General features: G+C 47.8%; 1 protein-coding gene across 5 annotated transcripts in view; it reads left to right on the top strand.

The window, feature by feature from the left end:
• The window catches only part of CUNH8orf76 (chromosome unknown C8orf76 homolog), a 39,560-nt gene that overhangs the window by 15,590 nt on the left and 155 nt on the right, over positions 1–23,815 (top strand). For 3 of the 5 annotated variants that reach the window (XM_052747848.1, XM_052747847.1, XM_052747846.1), the window contains 2 exons: positions 2,894–3,026; positions 9,329–9,661. In XM_052747848.1, coding sequence (XP_052603808.1) covers positions 2,894–3,026; positions 9,329–9,526 — 331 coding nt within the window. In that variant the 3' untranslated portion in view covers positions 9,527–9,661. Of the gene's footprint in view, positions 1–2,893; positions 3,027–9,328; positions 9,662–13,614; positions 14,986–16,643; positions 16,717–21,947; positions 22,093–23,815 lie in introns of those variants that run through there. The other 2 variants (XR_008220491.1, XR_008220492.1) reach the window with 2 other exon arrangements.

Below are 23,815 nucleotides of genomic sequence, written 5' to 3'. Positions count from 1 at the left end.
CAACAAAAAGTCTGTGATGAGCAATTAAAATGTATACACATTTAAAAGGAAAAGTGTCATTTCTACAGAAATGGCTTTGTTTGTGTCTGGCAGAAATCTGAAGAAAGCCTGCTCTTGTACTCAGTGCTACTAATGAACACCCAGTGCTTGGTGCACAGTACATAGTGCTTAGTGCTTAGTTAATGCCACAGAGCCTCCTGTGCTAGCTTCTAGGGACTCCAAGCACTTTGGATCCTTAAAATATATGGATTTGAGGGCAAGAAGAGGGAGGAATGCCTTTGACCAGTTCTGTGACTTGTCAATGAAGAAACAAACTGGTGGGAACGGAGGTTCTGTTTTTAATTCTGGAGAATCTATTGAAATTTAACTAAGAATTAAAAAGAAATTAGCAGATGCCCAATTATCATTGACCGCGTCACTTTTTTATTATTGTGGTTGGTTGGTTGGTTTTGTGCACAGTTCTCACTCACGATGTAGCCGTGGCTGGCCTAGAACTCCCTGGGTAGACCAGGCTGGCCTCAAATTCATAGAGACGCACTTGCCTCTGCCGCCTAAGGGCTAAGAGCAAAGGCGTGTGCCACCATGCCCAGTGACTGTGTCACTTTCATTCTGAAGCACGTGTGCCAGGCACGTCATAAAGATGGTTAGAAAAAACAAAAAGAGCGAAACAGAACAAAACCAAACCAAGAGGCTCTTTCCTTGCAATAGTCACCGTGTTGATACCATGGAGACCAACCAGAGGGAAGAACCAGCCTTTTCCAGGCCTGTGCTCCTCTGATATTCCTCGAGAGGAGTGCTTAGCAGCTGGCCACCAAGAACTGGGTGCTCTGTACACATTCTTTCATATTATTCCTCATGATTTTCTGGGGTGCATATTGGGGTCAGTTTATAGCCCCAGAGCCCTGTGTCTAGGCATCCATAGTTCTTTGTGTTGTCTTGCTCACCCATGTACTGTTCCTCAGGTGAGGAAGCTGTGCTCCTGTGTTTGGTGAGACAGAGAGAAAGAATGCTCAGCTAGAAGGCATAGAGAGCAGTTACACGATCTGGAGACGTCTTAGGGTTTCCATTGCTGTGAAGAGACACCATGACCATGGCAACTCTTCTAAAGGAAAACATTTAATTGGGGTTGGCTTACAGGTTCAGAGGTTTAGTCCATTATCATCATGGCGAGAAGCATGGTAGCACACAGGCAGACAGGGTGCTGGAGAGGTGGCTGAGAGTTCTACATCTTGGGCAGGCGGGAGGAAGAGAGAGACACTGGGCCTGGCTTAGATTTCTGAAACCTCAGAGCCCACCCCCAGTGACACACTTCCTCCAATAAAGCCACACCTACTCCAGCAAGGCCCCATGTCCTAATCCTTTCAAATAATGCCACTCCCTATGAACCTATAGTATTCATTCAGTATTCACACAGACAGCAATGTGGGGAAGTTCAAGGAGGCCTGGAAACCACAATACCAGGGCAAGGGAAGAAGGAGGCTGGACTCAGAGTCAGACCATCAGGACTTTAATAAATGCCTGGTGTCGACCACGTGAGCCTGGACGGTTTGCTGGCCAGCTGTGTGGCCTTGCACAAATTCCATAAACTCCGGGCTCTAGACTCCTCATCCGGACAGATGGAGGAATGGGGACAATGCCTGCTGTTTGAGGGTGTGGAGTTCAAGTTCTCTAACGCGCCTACTGCGGGGCAAGGGCTGCAGCAAGCAGCTGGGAAGTGCTGGCTATTGGAAAATGCTGAGCTATTGAGCACTTTCATTGTGTTTGGGTATTTTATTAGCTTAAGACTTTACCCTTTTTGCTTGTTGGTTGACTTTGAGGCAGTGCTCACTGTGTAGCCAAGGTTTGCCTGGAACTTGTATGCCACTGTCTTCAGCCTTTCCAGTGCTAGCACTGTAGCTGTGTGCTGCCACCCCTGGCTTAGGTGCCATACAGAACTGGTCCTTTCCTTGAAGGCCCAGAGTATTCATAGGCTTGAATTGGAGTGTGATCAGAGCTGTGAGTCAGGTGTGTGTGCATGGCGGCGATGGGTGGGGAGTGACTAGAAGAAGTCATTTGGAACTTTGGACAGCAGTGGAGAGGCAGTGGTCATCAGTGATAGGATCTGACCTAGAATAGTGCAGTAGGAATAGAAGTAGAAAACAGTGTCGTCATTACGGAACAGATGGGACTCGGCGACCAGCTGGGTGTATGGGCGGGATGGGAGTGAGGAGAAGGAGACTCCGAGGAGTGCCCTGGGTGCTTTTTGCTGAGATGGAGCATGCAAAAGGATGGGAAGGACAGATCAGGGTCCAAGGAAGAATGACGTCAGCTTGATGTACGACCCAGGTGCCTGTGGGACATCCAGCCCGAGCTCCTCATTAGGAAAGGGGAGTTGAGCTCCGAAGACAGGGTGAATGACTCAAGAGACCAGGTTAGGAGCACTGGGGACATTCATAGTAAGGCAGTTGTGAAGTGGTCCTCGGAGGTCTGGCCCTGTTTTGGTACTCATGTACGCCAGCAAAGCTAAGTAGTCCTTGAGGTCCAGTGTCTGTGGAGTCAGCAGATGCCGGCATCCCAGGAACGGACCCAGGACACTCTGTGGCTGGGGCTGACTGAAAGCTTTTCTCAGTGAATTGCTTTTGCTTTCAACTGCCTGCCTGCCTGCCTTATTGTTTTTAGACAAAGACTCCCTGTAACCTATGCTACCCTCAGAGCTGCCTGAGCCCCTTGAGTCCTGGTCCTTTCTTCTAGAAGAAGATGTGAAGGGAGGCACTTATTCAGGCAGAAGCTGTAGGTGATGGTCCTGGTGAGGCTGGCGGGACTCCCGGCTGCTGAGGGCCTGGCTCTGTGGGAGCTTGTGCCCTCTGCTGCCCTGTGGTGGAGCCTCTCACACTGAGACTTTCTGGTTTTTCAGGCTTCTGCTTCAGCTCACCCAGTCTCAGCAAACCTCATTCGCTTTGGAGAGGAACTTGAGGACTCAGCAGGAAGTTGCGGAGAGAGTGAAGGAGCTCAACTTCCCTGACGGTGCTGTGCTATTGATGGAGGAGGTGCGTATCCCTTAGGTTTAGGCAGAGTCAAGCATCATGCTGATTTGTGCTGTTCCATACCAAAGCAGGGCCAGAGCTCATCTCATCCTGAAGGACTTCTGTCCCCCTCACTGTGTGCCTTTGGGTCACCCTGTCATCAGAGTGCTTCTTCATCATCGATATCCTGCTGTGTTCCTCTTGTTCTCATCAGCGTTCTCTAGGGCCTGCCCACTTGAGCATCCCAAGTAACATGCCCTTCTTAGCTGTTTCAATGTGGATTTAACTGACTGATGAGGTTTTTGGAGATTGAACCCAGGACCTTGTACGTGCTAGGCAATCTCTATGCTACCGAGTCACCCTGGTGCTGAACTAATAGTCAAGTGTCCGGATTTGTGCAGCAGTCTTATGCACACACCCCCTCCACCCATCCTACCAGCCAGTGAAGACAGGCAGATCTGAAATGGAGGCTCAGAGAGGTTGTGGCGCCCTGAGGTTAGAAGGCCAGTGGCAGATTGTGTAGACCAGATGTGAGAAGTGTTCTCTGTCTACCCTGACACTCTCTTGATGTTTACAGAGAAATGAAAATGCCATGTTTAAGCCTCGGTCAGCCTTTCGGAAGCTAGCTTTTTGTAAAGAACATGTTGAAAGATGACATTGGGAGATTATGTGTCAAGCTCTTCTGCTTCCTTTCTGTACACACCAGACTTGACAGTGTTACATCCCCAAGAAACCCCAGACAGACAGATGGCTAACTGTGGTACCTGTTACCACACCGAAGTGTCTGCTCGGCCTCTAGGTTCAGCAGCCATGCTTTTCCCCATGAGAATGACTGTGTGTGTGTGTGTGTGTGTGTGTGTGTGTGTGTGTGTGTGTGTGTGTGTGCGCGCGCACCCTGACGTCATTGCTTTAGGAAACTAACTGTGCGTTTGTTATCACTGCCAGCTATCGGTTACTTTCCAGTTCCTGTGTGAAATCAGTTGACAGCCTGTGTTGTCCAGGCTAGTCTTAGACTGTTGGGTTCAGGGGATCTTCCTTCCTCAGCCTCGGGACTAGTCAGCTCTGTAGATGTGGTCAGCAAAGATGGCTTTCTTTTCTTCTTCCTTCCTTCCTGGTTTGCATTCTTCCTATTTCATCCCCAGAATACATACACATTAAAAAATAGGTGGGTGTGGTAGTGCTGGTACTGGGAGGCAGAGGCAGTGGAGCCTTGGAGCTTGCCAACCGGCATCCCCTGATGTGGCTTCTAGGTCAAGTGAGAGACTTTGTCGAAAAAACAAGGCAGAGGCTCCCGATGAATGACACTCAAGGTTGACTTCTCTTTTCCACGTGTACACATGTGCACCACAGATGCTCACACGTGAACACACACAAAGTTAAATGGAAGCTTATATTATGGGCTTCTATAGATAGGAAATAAATATCGCTTCCCATGGTGGATGATAACTATCAACCCAAGTTCAAATTTAATAAAAGCACTATCATTGATGTCTAAGTGGATGTGATTGCCTATATTCTTTCTGAAAAGAGTTATTAAAGCAAGATTTTTTTAAAAATTTATTTTATTTAATTTTCTATTCATTTTACATACCAACCACAGATCCCCCCTCCTCCCTCTTCCTGCCCCCTAGCCTTCCCTCTTCCCCAACCCACTTCCCATTCTGACCTCCTCCAAGGCAAGGTCTCCCATGAGGAGTCAGCAGAGCCTGGTACATTCAGTTGGGGCAGGTCCAAGCCCCTCCTCCCTACACCAAGACTGTGTAAGGTGTCCCACCATAGGCATTGGGCTCTAAAAAGCTGGCTTATACATCAGGGATAGGTCCCAATCCCACTGCCTGGGGGCTCCCTAACAGTTCAAACTAAACAACTGTCTTGCCTATCCAGAGGGCCTAGTCCAGTACCATGGGGTTCCACAGCTATTGGTACACAGTTCATGGGTTTCCACTAGTTTGGCTGGCTATCTCTGTACGTTTTTCCATCATGATCTTGATGTCCCTTGCTCATAGAATCCCTCCTCTCTCTCACTGATTGGACTCCTGGAGCTCGGCCTGGCACCCAGCTGTGGATCTCTGTATCTGCTTCCATCAGTCACTGGATGAAAGATCTATGATGACAGTTAGGGTATTCACCCATCTGATCACCAGAGTAGGCCAGGTCAGGCACCTTCTCAACTATTGCCATCAGTCTAAGGTAGGGTCATCCTTGTGGATTCCTGGGAACTTCCCTAGCACTTTGTTTCTCCCTTATTCCCATGCTATCTTCATTAATCATGGTATCTCTTTCCTTGCTTTCCCACTCTGTCCCTGTCCCAGCTTGAACCTCCCATTCCCCTATGTTCTCATCTCCCATCCCTTACCCTTCATTACCACCCCATCCCTTGTTTGTTCATGTAGATCTCATCTGTTTCTCCTTCGCTGGATGATCCATGTGTCCCTCCTAGGGTCCTTCTTGCTAGCTAGTCTCCCTGGAGCTGTGGGCTGCAGTCTGGTTATCCTTTGCTTTACATCTGGTATCCACTTGTGAGTGAGTACATACCATGTTTGTCTTTCTGAGTCTGGGTTACCTCACTCAGGATGATATTTTCTAGTTCCATCCATTTGCCTGCAAATTTCATGATGTCATTGTTTTTCTCTGCTGAGTAGTTCTCCATTGTGTATATGTACCACATTTTATTTATCCATTCTTCAGTTGAAGGGCATCTAAGTTGTTTCCAGGTTCTGGCTATTACAAATAATGCTGCTATGAACATATTTGAGCATGTGTCCTTGTGGTATGATTGAGCATTCCTTGGGTATATGCCCAAGAGTGGTATCATTGGGTCTTGAGGTAGATTGATTCCCAATTTTCTGAGAAGTCACCATACTGATTTCCAAAGTCACTGTACAAGTTTGCATTCCCACCAACAGTGGAGGAGAGTTCCCCTTGCTCCACATCCTCTCCAACATAAGCTGTCTTCAGTGTTTTTGATCTTAGCCATTGTGACAGGTATAAGATGGTATCTCAGAGTCATTTTGATTTACATTTCCCTGATGACTAAGGATGTTGAGCAATTCCTTAAATGTCTTTTGGCCATTTGAGATTCTTCTATTGAGAATTCTCTGTTTAGCTCTATAGCCCATTTTTCAAGTGGACTGTTGGGTATTTTGATGTCTAATTTCTTGAGTTCTTTATATATTCTGGATATCAGCTCTCTGTCAGATGTGGGGTTGGTGAAGATCTTTTCCCATTCTGTAGGCTGTCGATTTGCCTTATTGACCGTGTGTCTTTGGCTTACAAAAGCTTCTCAGTTCTAAGAGGTCCCATTATTTAATTGTTGCTTTCAGTGTCTGTGCTACTGGTGTTTTATTTAGGAAGTGGTCTCTTGTGCCAATTCATTCAAGGCTACTTCCTACTTTCTCTTCTATCAGGTTCAGTGTAGCTGGATTTATGTTGAAGTCTTTGATCCACTTGGACTTGAGTTTTGTGCATGGCAACAGATATGGATCTATTTGCAATCTTCTGCATGTTGACATCCAGTTATGCCAGCACCATTTGTTAAAGATGCTTTCTTTTTCCCATTATACATTTTTGGCTTCTTTGTCAAAAATCGGGTGTTTATAGGTGTGTGGATTAATGTCAGGGTTTTCAGTTGGATTCCATTGGTCTACGTATTGGTTTTTATGCCAGTACCAAGCTGTTTTTATTACTATAGCTCTGTGGTAGAGCTTGAGGTCAGGGATTATGATGCCTCCAGAGATTGCAAAGCAAGATTTAGAGAGTGTCATAGTTAGGGTGACTGTTGCTGTGATGAAACACCATGACCAAAGCATGTTTGAGAGGAAAGAGTCTATTTGACTTATAATTCCATATGTTCATCATTGAAGGAAGTCCAGACGGGAACTTAAACAGGGTGGGAACCTGGAGGCAGAAGCTGATGCAGAGGCCATGGAGGGGTGCTGCTTACTAGCTTGCTCAGCCTGCTCTTATAGAACCCAGAACCACCAGCCCAGGGAGAGAACTAACCACAATAGACTGGACCCTCCCCCATGATCACTAATTAAGACAATCCCTACAGGCTTGCCAGTCTCATGGAGGCATTTCTCGATTGAGGTTCCTTCGTCTCAGATGTCTTTATCTTGTATCAAGTTGACATAAAACTATCCAGTACAAAGAGGTATGAAAGTCACATTAGTACCATTTCAGTCATTATCCTTTAATTATTCCAAAAATTAAAGTTAAAATAGGATATATTTTCTACATGCTCACAAGGCAAGGGTTTCACTGACTAACATCCCCTCGGCCACCTTCTCTCCTGTTTTGCCCTGTCTGGCCTCAAACTTGACACCTCAGCTTCTTTGTAAGATAATGACTTCTGGTGTTTTATCCCATAGTTTAAAATACTGATTTGGGCTTTTTGTTTTTGTTTTGTTTTGTTTCCTTGTTTTTGGTTTTTTGAGACAGGGTTTCTCTGTGTAGACCCAGCTATCCTGGAACTCACTCTGTAGACCAGGCTGACCTCAAATTCACAGAGATCCGCCTGCCTCTACCTCCCAAGTGCTGAGATTAACAGTGTGTGCCACCACACCCAGCTAAAATATTGATTTTAAGACTAGGCCTGGTTTCACATTCCTTTAATCCTAGCATGTGGGTGACAGAGACAGGTGGATCTCTGTGAATTCAAGACCAGTCTACATAATGAGTTTGAGACCAGCCAGGATGACATAGAGAGACTCTGTCTCTAAATAAATAAAAACTGATTTTCATTGAATCCAAGAAGTCACTTGTGAGACACATCATTATGATAAGCCACTGAAAGAGAAAGATCATGCAATTTACGATGTGATATATCAGTTCATGATTTCAGAGACACTGAAATAATTTAAAAAAAACTCAGAATGGATGAATTAGTAATGTTTGATAAATAAACATTAATTATTAAATTATTGACAATTACCTCAAAAAATGTGTTATTTGAGGCTAGAGAGGTGGCTTGGTAGAGAAGAGCTTGTATGCAGTAAGCAGAAGGACCTGAGTTCGAATCCCCACATAAGCCAGGCATGGTTACAAATGCTGTAACCCTGGCGCTGGGAGACAGAGAAGGTTGACTGTGAGCTGGCTCCCAGCCTAGCCGGAACAGCCGGGTTAAGGTTCAGTGAGAGTAAGGCCGAGAGTGACAGCAGAATTCTTCTTTGGACTTGGCATACACAAGCAAGGGTACATATGCCCCCACACACATGCACACACAAGCAAGGGTACATATGCCCCCACACACATGCACACACAAGCATACACCACACATGTGCACACACAAGCATACACCACACATGTGCACACGCAAGCATACACCACACATGTGCACACACAAGCATACACCACACATGTGCACACACAAGCATACACCACACATGTGCACACACAAGCATACACCACACATGTGCACATACAAGCATACACCACACATGTGCACATACAAGCATACACCACACATGTGCACATACAAGCATACACCACACATGTGCACACACACAAACGTGGTTTCTGAAGGGCCATTCTTTGGTTGCACTTCCGGTTTCTGTGGCCACATGAGATCTCAAGGTTGGAGGAGCCTTAGGTTAGTGTCTCCCGTTCCCTGCACAGCATCCCTGCTGGATGGTTGTGTACGCTCTCACGCTGGTGAGTATGAACCTTGTCAGAGCTCCATTTTGCTCACTGTCACTACCAAAGGATCACTTAGTGAGGTTACATAAAGGCTTTCTAGAATCTAATTTTGAGTTGTCCAGAATCCAGGGTTGGAGTCCGTGTCCCTGCAGTTTGGTTGTGACCAGGAGGGAGCAGCATTGTGCCTTTAATGGGGATGTGCTAAGGCCCTAGAGAGCCTTGCCTGTGGAGGGTTGGAGTCTCCAAGTCAGTGAGAGGTGGACACAGCGACTTGTTGCTTGATTCTTTGCTGCCTTTGGCTTCTTTGGGGGAACATGGAGCAGACAGATCTGTATCCCACATCATACCCTAGGCTCTACCTCTACCCTTTCAGCCTCAGCCTCTGGCCAGGAGGGAGAAGCGCTCAGGTGCACTGTAACAGAACAGTCTGACATAGAAAGGTTGACTCAGTGCTCCCAGGAGCCCAGGAGGCCCAGCTGCCACCTTAGGACTTAGGAGTTCCTTTACTGGGGAGAGTGAGAGTGGAAACCGTGCAGTTGGTGTGTGTGATGATAGCTTTGGACCAGGCCTTCTCAGGAGAGCGGAGTGCCTCCCCGAGTGTTCTGTGTGAAAGGCTTTACAGCTGGTAAATAACCTTTCTTCTGTGTGCTGCCTCTAACTGGGCTAGTCTTTCCCCCTCTCTCCTACAGGCTATGGGGGAAGACATTGTCCCAGAGAAAATCAAAGATGAAGTGCATTCAGAGGTGAAGTGTCTTGGCCCCGCAGCCCTGACCGCCTTGGTGATCGCATCCTCCGAAGAATTTGAAGACAAGTGGTTCAGAAGGATCAAAGACCACTTCTGTTCCTTGGAAAATCAGTTCCACGTGGAGCTACAGATCACAGCTTAGAGAAGCACGTCGGGACCCGAACGTCTTGCGCTGTGTTGTCCTGGTTTACTTTAGGTAAGGTCTGTGTAATCATGGGCAACTGAAATAAAGACGGTTCTTTATGTTGTTTATAAAAACTTCTCTCCCAGGTCATTTCATCTGTTTTCAGTTTTGCTATTTATTTTTGTGGTTTTGAGGCCCTCGTGTACTGTCTTATAGGTCTCTGCCAACCTAGCAGGCAGCTCTTGGGAAAACGATAAAGGGGCTGAGCTAGCTTTTGTGAGGGTTGATTGTGACTGATGGTTCCAGACGTTTCTGTCCATCACAGTGAGGACAAGGCTCAGTCACAGTGGCCAGGAAGCAGAGGGAGAGAGAGAAGGGACTAGAACAATACAGCCCTCAAGGACACGCCCACAGGGACCTACTTCCTCCAGCTAAGACCCACCACCTAAAGTTTCTACTGCCTCCTTGTGTTGACCTCAACAATGACTCTGTGAGGATAGTTCATAGTCAAGCCCTGGATGCTGGCAGAAGACAGGATTCCTGAGTCAGAGACCGGATTCCATCACTCAGGGCCAGCAAGCAGGATGAGCCTGAGCATATTTACGTCAGCTACTTTTGCCTCCAGGTCCTAAGGAGGCTGGCTGTACACGTGGGCACACAGGAATGCTTCCTGTCACACTGTGAATGTGCATTACTATAATTCACATTACAGACGTGCCCTGCAGAAGAACCCTGGGCTGAGGAAGTCCAGATTGCTCGGATGTGTGAGTAGCCCAGATCTCTGTCCTATCCTTTAGCCACATGTACCACGGTGCCTAAAATTGTCAGCATTTACAAAGGGCCATTTTCTTACTCAAGGAATTATCCAGGATGGAGGTGCCCTTTTCTAGTGGAAGTGATAAGGTAACCCTCACCCCAGGTTGTCTTTATGCAGATTTCCAGTGGAGAGATGATTCCAGCCCCCCGGTACAGTCTCCAGGAATCCCCCCACCCCATCCTTGCTGGCTTCACCTTCCTTATGCCCTTCCCCAGACAGACAAGGGGCTGATTGTGCTCAGTCTGATGACTCTTGACCAGCAAGTGCAAGGTTAGTTTCTCAAATGGGAAACAAAAGACTGTACAATTAACAGGCGTTGCGGTTATAGAAACCGTTAACAGTGGAGCATCCATTCAGCCATCGTTAATTGAGTTCATATCATGTGTCACTCACTGATTCTGGGGAGACGTGGGCCAGAATTGTGGACTAGCGGTGGCTCACCCTCAGGGACATACGCTGGCATAGCCTGCCCTGCCCCTCCTAGTGCAGCTGTGGGCACCTGGCGCTCTCTTGCCCACAGTTCCTTTAGCTTTCTGAAGGACCCTCTCCGTCTTCAACGGGTAGCTTAATTCACAGGTTTGGTTTCCGAGAAGTCTTCCTGACCCCCAAATGATGCTAGGATCCCCCCTTTTTTGGCCTCCCTTCCTAGTCCCTTACTCTTTGTTATTTTCATGGCTGGTTCCTGTGATAGAATCAACATTCTGTAAAGCCGAGGACTGCCTAGTTTACGCTTCTATTCCCAGGGAAAATTATCGGGCATTTTACTAAAAATTCACTTTTAAGAATGGCTGATATAGCTGGGTAGTGGTGGTGCACTTGGGAGGCAGAGGCAGGCGGATCTTTGTGAGTTCAAGGCCAGCGTGGTCTAAAGAGCGAGATCCAGGAAAGGCGCAAAGCTACACAGAGAAACCCTGTCTCGAAAAACCAAAAAAAAAAAAAAAAAAAAAAGAATGGCTGATATTTTGGGTTTGCATAAAAGCTAACATGCCGCTGGGCGGTGGTGGCGCACGCCTTTAATCCCAGCACTCGGGAGGCAGAGCCAGGCGGATCTCTGTGAGTTCGAGGCCAGCCTGGTCTCCAAAGCGAGTTCCAGGAAAGGCGCAAAGCTACACACAGAAACCCTGTCTCGAAAAACCAAAAAAAAAAAAAAAAAAAAGCTAACATGCCTTAGATCTGATACAGTGCTGAGGCAATCCCAGGACTTGCCCATTTCTCTTTCTGTAGCCGAACCCTTTTGCCCTATATGCCTAGATTTCCTGGAAAGGCTTCCTGTCCTCCCCCAGCCTTGGGCTCCAGTCCCACCCCAACCCCGGCCAGCTTCACCTATGCTTCATGCTCTCAGTTCTCTGGTTCCCCTCCCAGACGCCCCAGCTACACCTGGTGGCCTGCTGGTTTCCATGACATCTTGGCACAGCTTACCACCTCACCTTCCTGGCAGGGGGTGACCAGTGAGGACCAGGCTCATCTAGCTCCAAAGCCTCAGCTGTCACTGAGGGTGGGAGAGGCCAGGGTAGCTGGGTTTCATCACCCAGTTACTCCGGTCATTTCCAGCACAGGCGGGGTGGGGGTGTGGGGGTGTGGGGGCAAGGTAATGAGTTGGGTGATGACTCTGCCACTGTCTGTTCACACAACTCCACCCTCTTGCCAATGAGTGAATCACTCGACGAGAGTGCATGGCCGCCACAGGTATTACCGCCTGCTCTCCACCTAGGGCGGGACATTGAATTGGTTACTTCTCTCTTGGAACCAAATACCCAACCAGAAACCTTTAAAGAGGGAAAGCTTCATGTGGGCTCTGAGTTGGAGAACACAATCCATCGAGGCAGGGAAGGCCTGGGGCTGGAGTGTGAGGCGGCTACTTATGTTGGATCTACAGTCAGGAAGCAGAGAGATGGATGTATGTGTGTGTGTGTGTGTGTGTGTGTGTGTGTGTGTGTGTGTGTGTGTGTGTGCTCAGCTCCCTGTCCCCTCCCTATTGCCTAGGACCCCCGCCCATGGGATGGTGCAGAACAGTTACCACGAGTTTCCCCCCTCAGTTAAACTTCTCTGGAAAAGCCGGCCCCCTCGGACACACACACCCAGGAGCCTAGGTGATTCCAAATCCCGTCACAGTGACAATGAAGATTAGCTGTCACAGACCCCTTACACTCTTAGAGGTCCTCACTGCAGTCTTCTCTCCCAGACAGGACTCTGTAGGGACACTAGCAGGCCCGAGCATCCCCAACATGTTGCCGACAGGTTTTGCCTTTTACTCCTCTCCCTCTTGCTAAGAATCGTTAGGTTACCTTCCCAAAGCCAGTCCCCAAGGTCCACTCCCTTATGTGGCCACTGACTCATTCTTGAGACAAAACACCAGGGTCCAACAATCAAAATTCATTATTTGGGCCTGGAGAGATGGCTCAGTGGTTAAGAGCCCCGGCTGCTCTTCCAGAGGACCCGGGTTCAATTCCCAGCACCCACGTGTCAGCTCACAACTGTTTGTAACTCCATTTCCAGGGAATCTGACATCCTCACACAGACACACATGCAGAGGAGACACCAATGCACAGAAACAAAAATACGTCTTAAAAAAATTAAATAAACAAAATTCATCATTTGGCTATCATGTCCAATCAGGATTTACCAATTCACCCCAGCACAGACTCCCCCTTTTTCTCCTTAAAAACCCACTCCTATAACAAACAAACAAACAAACATGCCTATTCGCTGCTGCTGCTGCTGCTGCTGCTGCTTGCTGTCTGCCTTTGGAGCCTCCCCTGACACCCGCCCCCCACCCCCCCATCCTGGGTAATAAGTCTCCTTTGTGCTGAGATTTTGGTGTCTGGATGTGTCCTGTTCTGACCCCAAGGGGCATGACCTCCCTGACACTGTTTTTTTGCGCTGGTAAATGTCTTCTATCTTTTACAATCTTACACATCTACAAGCTTCAAACTGGAGCTAGGATCTGACCAAGGTCATTCTTTAAGTCGTCAGGAAGGCCGTGAAGTCTATAGCGTGGCCTCCTGGCCCAATGCAGTCCAGCTCACTCTCTCCTTTTGGTACTAGCTCTGGCTCTTATCCGCATCCCTGGGCTCTCTAAGACCTCCCACCCATCCCTAGCTCTCTGCCCATCCAGTTGTCTCTACTGGGAACATGCTCCCCTGTGATCCTCTGCACAACCCTTGTTTCCTTCCTAAAGCTCTCCTGAACCCTACATTTGTCAGGTTCCGGGTCAAATGTTACAGCGCCCTGTGCTTTTCTCAGTGCCTGTGGGAGCTAGAATTAATAACGCACTTGGAATTACTCCTAGGCAGAGCAGAAGCCCCGGACCATCTCTTTTGTTTGCCCTTCATAGTGGATCCCAGCTTCCCCACTGCCGCCTTCCTAGAGTGCCAGTCTCTGGAAAAGACCACCTGAGGTACAGTGGGGTTGAAGCCAGCCCCTGCAGAGTCAGGCCACCAGTGTCAAAGATGTTTCCAACATCTGTGCAGTATGACATTTTTATAAAAGCTGTGCTTCGCTTTGGGGAAACTGTGGGGTCATCACAGCTGCAGCAAATGAATACAAGCTCGTATTTCCAGAAAGATGGCTTTAAATGGGAGCCTTCTCCAAAAATTTAATCTATGAAAGGTTTCTATTTACCCCCAGCAGCTTTCCAGGGCCTCGGGGGTTGATGGGAAGCAAGGAAACCAGCTGAGAAACAAAGGAGGACACAAAACCTCAGCAAACTCCGCCGCTGCGGGGCTGCGCACTCCTCAAATCAGGGCCAGCCTTGCACGAATGTGGTTGCTCTCTCCCTTCCTGCTTCTGTCTTCTGGCTAAATCAGACCTGGGTTAGAGTTTTGGACCCAGCAAAGCTAATAGGAATGTCCTGAGTGAGCCGACAGACAGTCCAGTGAATGGCACCTCAGTTCCATCGTCCCATATTGTGGTCACTTGGAGACTTCTGCAGGAGCTGGGGACCCAGGTTGGAGGGAGGATGAGTGAATTGGAGGAATGGGGTGGGTAGAAGATACTCATGTATTTCCTTTATTTTTTCTTCCTCCTTGGTACTGGGAGACTTCATCTTCTGAAGCTTTGGTGGTATTGGAGCTGCCCCTCTTCCTTCCGGGAGAGCTGGCCTCTCCTGAAGTGTTGGCATCTGGTCCAGAGACTCAAACTATTAGAGGAGTCAGAGAGAGTTGTCTGACTCCATCTGGGCCAGAGTCTTGACTGAGGATTTGGAAACAAAATACTCTTCTGAACCAACCAACCTCAAACGATGGGAGCTGGCACTGTGCTCTTCAAAGCAAAAAGCAAGAAGAGTAGGTCTGCGGAGAGAAAAACACAGAGATGCCCCCAAAGCACAGAGATCTCTCTGGACTCTAGGGCCTTTCTCGTGCCTCCATGGAAACCCCAAGGAGCAGCAGGGAGAAGAACGTCCCCCACCCCCACCCGTGGTATCCATGTTCTGATACCCAGGACCTACAAATACATTAGGTTATGTGGCAAAGGGGAGGGAGGGCTGCCAGTCAGCTGAAGTCGGGAAGTTTGTCTGGAAGGATCTGGGCAGACCCAAGGAAATCACCAGCGTCTTTAAAACTGCAAGGTGGAGGCACGTGGAATGTGCTGAATCCAGAGAGATGCTGTATGTTGTCTACCTTCCAAGATGGGGTCAGAGGTTACCAGCCAAGAACTTGAGGTAGTTTGCAGAAACTAGGAAAAGCACAATTTTCAGGAATATGTTTTTGTTGATTCCTTGGTTTTTAGCCTAGTCTGAAAGTCAGTTTTCTGGACTGTAGAACAGGGAGGCGATCCATTCTATTAGATTACTACCATTGTGGGCATTCTTTAAGCCAAGAAAAAGAGAACGTGTGAAATAATCCCACCCAAGATTAAGACTGCCTGTACTGGCTTCTGTTACTTCCAACTCAGGCATCCTTGGAGGGTCCACTTGGATCTTTTTCTCTAGGTTTTAGAATGGCGCCTTTCATCCCAGAAGGCCGTTGATGTTCTAAATGATATCCCTTCATTCATTCGTTTGGTGACGAAATCTTGACTAAGCATTGTAGGAGGTGTCAAAGAGAAGAGGCAATACCTTTTTTTTTTTTCTTTCTGTTTTTGGTTTTTCAAGACAGGGTTTCTCTGTGTAGTTTTGGTGCCTGTCCTGGGTCTCCTTCTGTAGACCAGGCTGGCCTCGAACTCACAGAGATCCACCTGCTTCTGCCTCCCGAGTGCTGGGATTAAAGGCGTGCGCCACCACCGCCCGGCTAAAACCTGTTTTTAAGGAAGTCATAGGTAGCCAGATGAGTAGACCATCAGAAAGCGTGGAGGAGAGGGAGTGGGAGTACAGGGGAGGGCTGCAGCTTTCACAGAAGGTTCTGGAAGGAGCGGGTCTGAGTTGGATTTTGGAAGAGGGGAAGGTATGCAGCAGGCTCGGTGGACAATGAGAGGCGGCTGCATCTGAAGCCTCAGTTGAGGTATGGGAAGAGCAGAGGCCTGGGGAAAACGACGGATGGCCAGCTGGATTAGTGGAGCAAAGGGTGGGTAATGAGGTGTCAGGACCGTTAGGCCAGCTCCAAACTGTACATTGTCAACACCAGGCTAAGTCTGACCTTATTCTGGGGCAGTGGCTATGGGAGGCTTTGGACAGGGGCAGGGCTAGTTTAGGGATGTCCCTTTGGTTGAGGGACATCTAGGTTGTTTCCAGTTTCTGGCTATTATGAATGAAGCCGCTATGAACGTAGTTGAGCAAGTGTCTTTATGGTGTAATGCCGTAATCGTGAGTCTTGATTGTCAACCTGAACCTTGGAAACAAACCCTGGGCATGCCTGCCCATGTTTCCAATGAGGTTTAACTGAGGTAAGCCCCGTATTGAATGTAGGCGGCTGCTATGGAACAATCTTTGTACACTGTAAATATGTATTGCTCTCATTGTTAATAAAAAGCTGATTGGCTGATAGCTAGGCAGGATTTTCAGCCAAAGAGAATGCTGGGAAGGAGAGCGGAATCAGAGGAGTCGCCAGACAGAAAAGGAAACAGGACATGCAGGAAAGGTAAAAGCCACGAGCCTCAGGGCTGCACATAGATGAATAGAAATGGGTTAATTTAAGTTGAGAGAGCTAGTTAGTAATAAGTCTGAGCTATTGGCCAAGCATTTATAATTAATAATAAATCTCTGAGTGGTATTTTGGGAAGCAGCTGGAGGTACAGAGCTGCTCACTGGCCCAACAAAAAACTCCACCTGCAGGCAGCCCCATCCTATGGCTTTGGTGGGGGTGGGGGGGTTTCTCAGATTAAGTAAAAAGGAGATAGGGAGCTGAGCATCAGCATTCATACCTCTCTGCTTTTTAACTACAGATGCCATGTGACCAGCTGCCTCATGCTTCCACTGTCAGGCTGTCCCCATTAGGATGGACTGTGCTCTCAAACTGTGAGTCAGAGCAAGCCTTTCCTTCTGAGTTGTTTTTATGACATTGTCACCAAAATAAGAAAAGGGTTGGGGATTTAGCTCAGTGGTAGAGTGCTTGCCTAGCAAGCGCAAGGCCCTGGGTTCGGACCTCAGTTCTGGGGAAAAAAAGAGACAAAATAAACAAAACTACACAGAGAAACACTGTCTTGAAAAACAAAAACAACAACAAAATAAGAAAAGTAATGAATACAGATGCTGAATGTAGTTTACTTTCCAAATGTTAAGTAGTCTTTGAACTTCAAAGGACGTGTGTTTTCCAGGCCCATATATGAGTGTTCACATGTGAGGAGAGTGGGGCTACAGTCCAGCTACCCAAAGGGCCCCAAAGCCCTAGAGAATTGTACAATTTGTCAATGTCTAGAAGTTTCTCACCAAACTTAGAATACAGCCAGACTCTTTCCCAGGGCTGTGCCCACTGTCTGTCAGGGTTTTCCTGCCTAGCCTGGGGCTGGTTTCTCACTTTTACACCTCAGTGCCTGTGTTTCCTCAAGTCCAGCCCTGTCTCCCTCAGACTTAGAAAGCTCAGGGAACATACACATGGCAGCTCCAGGCTCTTGATGCCACGTCTCTGTCTCCTGGAGACTGAACACATGCAGCAGGCCCTCTGGAGCCAAGCCTGACCTCCCAGGCCCAGACCTGCAGACTATTCACTGCTCCTTTCTTAGTACTACCAGAGGGTGGAATAGAACATTCAGGAAGGAGATGACTTCCCCCATGTGTCTCTGTGTTACTATTACGGTGAGGACTCCCAGAATGATACTCTAGGCCATGCCCCTTGGCAGGTGTCCCTGCCCCAGACTAGAAAGAGATGATACACATGGATATCCAGAACAGCCCTGGGTCCTTCCTTCAGCTTCAGGACTACTGTGTATTGGAGGAATAGCTGTCAAGAGTAACCCTTTGACTGCTGGTGGAACTAATTTTTTGTTTTGCTTTGGTTTTCTCAGACAGTGTCTTGCTATAAGGCCTAAAGCGGCCTGGAACTTAGGTAGCACAGGCTAGTAAACTTGACTCTTCTGACTCAGCTTCTGTAGTCCTGGGATTGTAGATGACTGGGCTAGTCACCAATCTATGAGTATAGCAGAATATCATTAGGAATCATTTTGTTCTTTTTTTTTTTTTTTTTTTTTCCGAGACAGGGTTTCTCTGTGTAGCTTTGCGCCTTTCCTGGAACTCACTCTGTATGTAGACCTCCAACTCACAGAGATCCACCTGCCTCTGCCTCCCCAGTGCTGGGATTAAAGGCGTGCACCACCACAGCCCGGCTCATTTTTTTTTTTCTATCATAGGTCTCTAGGCTGTCCAGTCGTCCAGGCAGTGTTGGGCATGGTCTCCTTCTCTTGGTGTGGACCTCAAATCAGACCAGTTGTTGGTTGGCCGCTCCCACAAATTCCCTGTCTCCATTACCCCAGCATATCTTGCAGGTGGGATAGATTGCAGGTTAGGTTTTGTGGTGGGTTCGTGTCCCAGTCCCACCCCTGGAAGCCTTGCCTGGTTACCGAGGGTCTCCAGCTTAGGCTCCAAATCCTCCATGACTAGGAGTCCCTGCTAGGGTCACCCTCTTAGAATCCTGGGAGTTCCTACTGCAGTAGGTTTCCACATTGCACCCCTCCCCATGCCTTCCAATTCCAGTCCCTCCCAAAACTCTCTCAGTCCATTCCCCTCCAACCTGACCCTCCTATTCCTATTCCCACCTGCCCCCAGTCTACCCACAAAATCTATTCTGTATCCCCTCCCAAGCAGATCTCTTAGAGCCCTCCTTGTTACTTAGCTTCTGAGTCTGTGAATTATAGCATGATTATCATGTACTTAACATCTAATATCCAGCTATAAGTGAGTTCATACTATGTTTGTTGTTCTGGGTCTGGGTTACCTCACTCAGGGTGATTTTTTTTCTAGTTTCATCCATTTGCCTGCAAATTTCATGATGTCATTGTTTTTTACTGCTGAGTAATACTCCATTGTGTAAATGTACCACATTTTCTTCATGTATTCTTTGGTTGAGGGACATCTAAGGTTGTTTCCAGTTTCTGGATTTTATAAATAAAGCTGCTATGAACATAGCTGAGCAAGTGTCTTTGTGGTATGACTGAGCATTCCTTGGGTATATGCCCAAGAGTGGTGTAGCTGGGTCTTGAGGTAGATTGATTTCCAGTTTTCTGAGGAACCACCATATTGATTTTCACAGTGGTTGTAAAGTTTGCACTCCTACCAACAATGGGGGAGTGTTCCCCTTGCTCCACATCCTTGCCTTGGGATGGATAAGCCAGGCCTCCTCGGGCACCCGAACCTCCATAAAATGCCTGCTTATTAGGGACTAAGTGGTGACGTGGGCTGTCCTGTACACTGCGAATATGTGTTGCTTTTATTGGTTGATGAATAAAGCTGCTTTGGCCTGTGGCAGGGCAGAATATAGCTAGGTGGGAAAGCCAAACTGAATACAGGGAGAAAGAAGGGCCGAGTCGAGAGAGAGAAGCCAGCCAGCTGCCCACGGAGCAAGATGCCAGCAGACTGGTAATGCCACGGCCACATGGCAATACATAGATTAATAGAAATGGGTTAATTTAAGTAGTAAGAGCTAATTAATTTAATTAGCTAGTTAGTAATAAGCTTGAGCTGTTTGGCCAAGCAGTTTGTAATTAATATAAGCCTCTGAGTGATTATTTTACAAGCATCTGTGGGATCAGGTGGAACATAGAAAAGCCTCCAGCTACCAAGTGGTGTTATAAGGCCCTAAACCCTAGTGCCTCAGAATGTGACTGCTTAGAGGCAGGACGTTTGTTTATCTTCACAGTATTAAAATCTGCATTAGTCAAGATTCTCCAGAGAAACAGAACCAATAGGCAAGAGGGGGAGAGAGTGACAGAGACAAAGAATGACTAGCTAAGAAAACACTGAATCATGGGATCATGGAGACTGGCAAGTCCCAAGATCTTCCGGATGCTTCTGCAAGTGAGAGCTAACAGTGCAGTTTCTGGATGTAGGCCACAGACTCAAGGCCAGCGAACTGTTTTAGGTCAGGTTAAAAAGAAAAAGTAGTGGTAGGTGGAAGGCCACCAGAATTCTCTCTTGGCTGTGGAAGGCAGATCTTTCTATTTTGTTTGGCTTCAGCTGACTAGATGAGGCCTACCCACACTGAGGAGGGAAATCTGCTTTTCTAAATCTAGGAGTTAATCCCATCCGTAGACACCCAGAATAATGTCTTATCAAACATCTGGGTGTACCACAACCTTGTCATGTCAACACATAAACCATTTAAAGCCCATCCCTTATCAACTTGGCACCCAACTCCTTACAATCTCACTCTTTCCAATTTGACTAGTATACTTAGAAGGGCATTCAAGGACAGGCATGTTGAAGTAATCTTGTGGGGTTTTTTTTTTGTAGTTATGAATGACAAAAAGCCTTAAAAAAATCTTAAGGGAGAAAGAATATATTTTGGATTTCAGAGGTTACAGATGTAGTAATCTAGCTCTGTTGTTTCTGTGAGGCAGAGTCTTACAGTGGAGATAGAGCAGAACTGCTCACCTTATGGTACAGAGAGAAGGAGAGACAGACAGAGAGACAGAGACAGATGGAGAGAGAGACATAGACAGAGACACACAGAGAGAGGCTGAGAGTCAGGCAAGGTAATCTTTCAAAGACATGGCCCTATATTAATCACTTTTCTATGACTGTAATAAGGCAACTTATAGAAGAAAGAGTTTATTTGGGCTTACAGTTCCAGAGCGCTTGGGCCCACGATGCTGGAGCGAAAGGAGGCGCAGACATGGCAACTGAAACAGAAGCTGGGGGCTCACATTTTTTTTCTATTAAATGGGTAACAGAATTTATTAAGCTATAAAATGAGGAAATACACTCACAATTACACCATGGAGTAGACATCTGAAGGTGTCCTCTGATCTGAGGCACGAGGCCTTTGAATTCTTTTTTTTTTTTTTTTTTTTTTTTTTTTTTTTTTTTTTTTTTTTTGGTTTTTTCGAGACAGGGTTTCTCTGTGTAGCTTTGCGCCTCTCCTGGAACTCACTTGGTAGCCCAGGCTGGCCTCGAACTCACAGAGATCCGCCTGGCTCTGCCTCCCGAGTGCTGGGATTAAAGGCGTGCGCCACCACCGCCCGGCGGCCTTTGAATTCTTAAAGCCCACTCCTAGTGACCTGCTTCCTTCAACGAGGCCACACTTCCTAAGCCTCCCAAACAGTGCTACCAACTGGGGATCAAGTATTCAAGGTTCTCAGCACCTATCTCAAACCCCCACATTCCCAGTGCACCTACTTTGTCCAACAAGACCAACTTCCATCACCTCTCAGTCCTCTCTTCTTCAGTAGATTCAAATTCTTCAGTAGAGTCAATCACTGGTTGATCACAGCCTTCATGGAACCAACCATGTAAGGAAAATCCTTCATAGACATCCCCAGAGGCAGCCTTTATCAGTCTCCTTGGTGTCTTTCAATCCAAGTTGACGATCAAGATTCACCACCACGGCTGTTTGCAGTAGAATAGGAGCCTTCTGCAAAGGAGAGAGGCCACTGAGGACCCGACTCAGGTGGCACTTGAGCTCAGACTTAAGAACCGTAAGAAAACAAATTTCTTGCTGTTGAGGCTGCCTGGTCCGTGGTATTGACGGCACAGTGGTTCTAGGCATGTCTTGTCCCTTGAGAGGTTACAGTCATTGCCTCTTGGTTCCTCACACGCCTTTTTAGTGTGGCCTGTAGCACCTCACTTACCTCCAGTGTTCACTTTCTTTCTCTACATTCCTGAGAAGTCAAGGGAGAGGCCAGGACAGTGCTGCTCAGGGAGACAGGAGACTGGACCTCAGGGAGCCTGGGCTTCTTCACAAGTACCTGTATCAGTGGGAACATCTAGGAATCTGTTCCCAAGCCAAGGCCACTAATCTAGAAGGCAGGGACTCCCTCTCCTCCTGTCTTGGGGAAGACAGTGAAGGGGCCGCCCTCAACCCTGCGCACACAAGGAACCACTGGGCTATAACCATCTGTGCAGGACTTCCGTCCGGCACACTACTCAGGATCGCCGGCCATCTTCACTGGCTCTGCAGAGGAAGGATGGGCGGGTGCTCTGAGGAGCGCGACCTACCTCAGAATGCGTTGAACCACAGTGAGGAGGGCTTGCATCTCCGCTCGTCTGTATGTGTCTGCAGTGTTTACACTCCTAATGACAGTTTTTCTGACACACAGACACTCTCGAGGAGGAAGCCGAGAAAGTGACTGACAGTTTCTCCATGCCCAACAACGTCTTGGACCACGGCCAGAAAGCATTTGAAGAAGCTGCCTTGGCACTTGGGCGACAGGCCAGCAGGGCAAGCTGTGAAGCCATGCGAAGGTGGGAGCTCCTTTTTCCTGTCCTGGGGAGGCAGTCTTGGGGTGTCACAGTGGCCATCTGCCCTGCTGGAGGAAACCTTCTCACCAGCACTCAACTGAGGAGGCTTGATAATGAATGCACGTGGACTAGCCACGGCATCGTTGCCGGCCTGTCGGGGCCTGCAGAGACAGTGTTGGTCTCTGGGCTCTTACAGTGTAGATGGAGGAATGTAAGGTCAGGGTTTATGAAGATCAATGATTGCAACAGACTGTCAAGAAGATTCTAGAAGCATGTGGTCATTAGCAGCCAATACGTTTAGTCAGTGCAGGTTTTCTCACATGTGAAGCACTGTCTTCCATGGGAGCCTCTACAACATAAGAGCCCTGCCATTTCTTTCATTTTCTTCTGGTCCCTCTGGTGCCTTCATGGGTAGGTCTTTCCTACCAGTCCTGGATCCTCAGGGCAGAGAGATGTGCCCATGGAGGATGTCCAGGTGCCATTGTTGAACTTCACTCTGTCGTAGAGGCTGTCGGTTAAGGACTGCTCCAGCAAGCAGCCCCTAGTGAGGGAGACCCAGAAGGGATTATAACCCCAAGTGGAACCAAAGATAGCATGAAAACAATAGGGATGGACAGGTATGTGCACCTTTGTATTCCACACTGTAAGACCACGCGGGGTTGGGGATTTAGCTCAGTGGTAGAGCGCTTGCCTAGCAATCGCATGGCCCTGGGTTCGGTCCTTAACTCTGAGAAAGAAAAAAAAAAAGACCACGCTTATATTCCGTAATATAGTATGGAAGCTCCACATACACATTATTAATACCTTAGCATGTATACACTGCCAATGGCCTGCATGTTCTGCGTTAATTCAGCTTCTAGAGGAGTCCAGCCAGGGGTTAGACCAGCAAACACTGACTATACCCAGGGTTCCACAAAGCGCCTGTGTCCAGACACTTGGAGAATAAGAGCGCAAGGGGTCATAATGAGAGGAATTCGGGCACAAGTCTCAGAAACGTGTCTGAGAAAATCTCAGTGCCAGGAAGTGGGATACTTCCCTAGAAGCTATTGGCCAGAGAGGCCCCAGAGCCTCCCCCAAAGTATAGATTTATTGCTGTTGCTCTTGGCTGCCTACCAGAACTAGGCGGTAAGACCTTATGGGTGAAGACACAACACATTTGGTTTTAGGACATAGAGGAATCAAGCCCAAACTGACGTGGAGACTTCCTCCCTGCTGGCTAGCTGTCACTGAGCCGAAAGGTGTCGTGAAGGTTGTAGGGGGTGAGGGGTGGGGGAAAAGAGACATCAGTGCTACACCTTTGGACAGCCCTGAATCCTGTCATGTCAACCTGCCAGGAGAGATGTGCCCACTGGTACAGTGGTGGCACAAAGGTTTATGGGGTAACCAACTGCTTTTGTCCGTCAGGATCTGAAGCCTGTTCCGTAGGAGGAAATTCATGCCTGGTGCCACAAACCATCACAAGCCCATGACTGGAGAGATCATAGACCTTAGGGGGAGCCTACTACTGTTGGGCTATGTTGTCAGACTGCATTCTGACTGTTGATGTTTATATTCACAAATTAGTGCTGCCCTCCATCTTGGCCAGAGAAACTTCTCTTTGTAAATGCAGAGACTTATAACTTCTCGAAGTGCTGAGAATAAATTACTATTGAGTGCCCAGCCTTAAATGAGACATTTACATCATCATCATCATCATCATCATCATCATCATCATCATCATCATCTC

The sequence above is a fragment of the Peromyscus californicus genome, unplaced genomic scaffold, assembly GCF_007827085.1.
Source record: "Peromyscus californicus insignis strain IS unplaced genomic scaffold, ASM782708v3 Scaffold_20__1_contigs__length_68692818, whole genome shotgun sequence".
Taxonomy (NCBI): Eukaryota; Metazoa; Chordata; class Mammalia; order Rodentia; family Cricetidae; genus Peromyscus; species Peromyscus californicus.
This window is presented reverse-complemented; position numbering and strand designations above follow the sequence as displayed.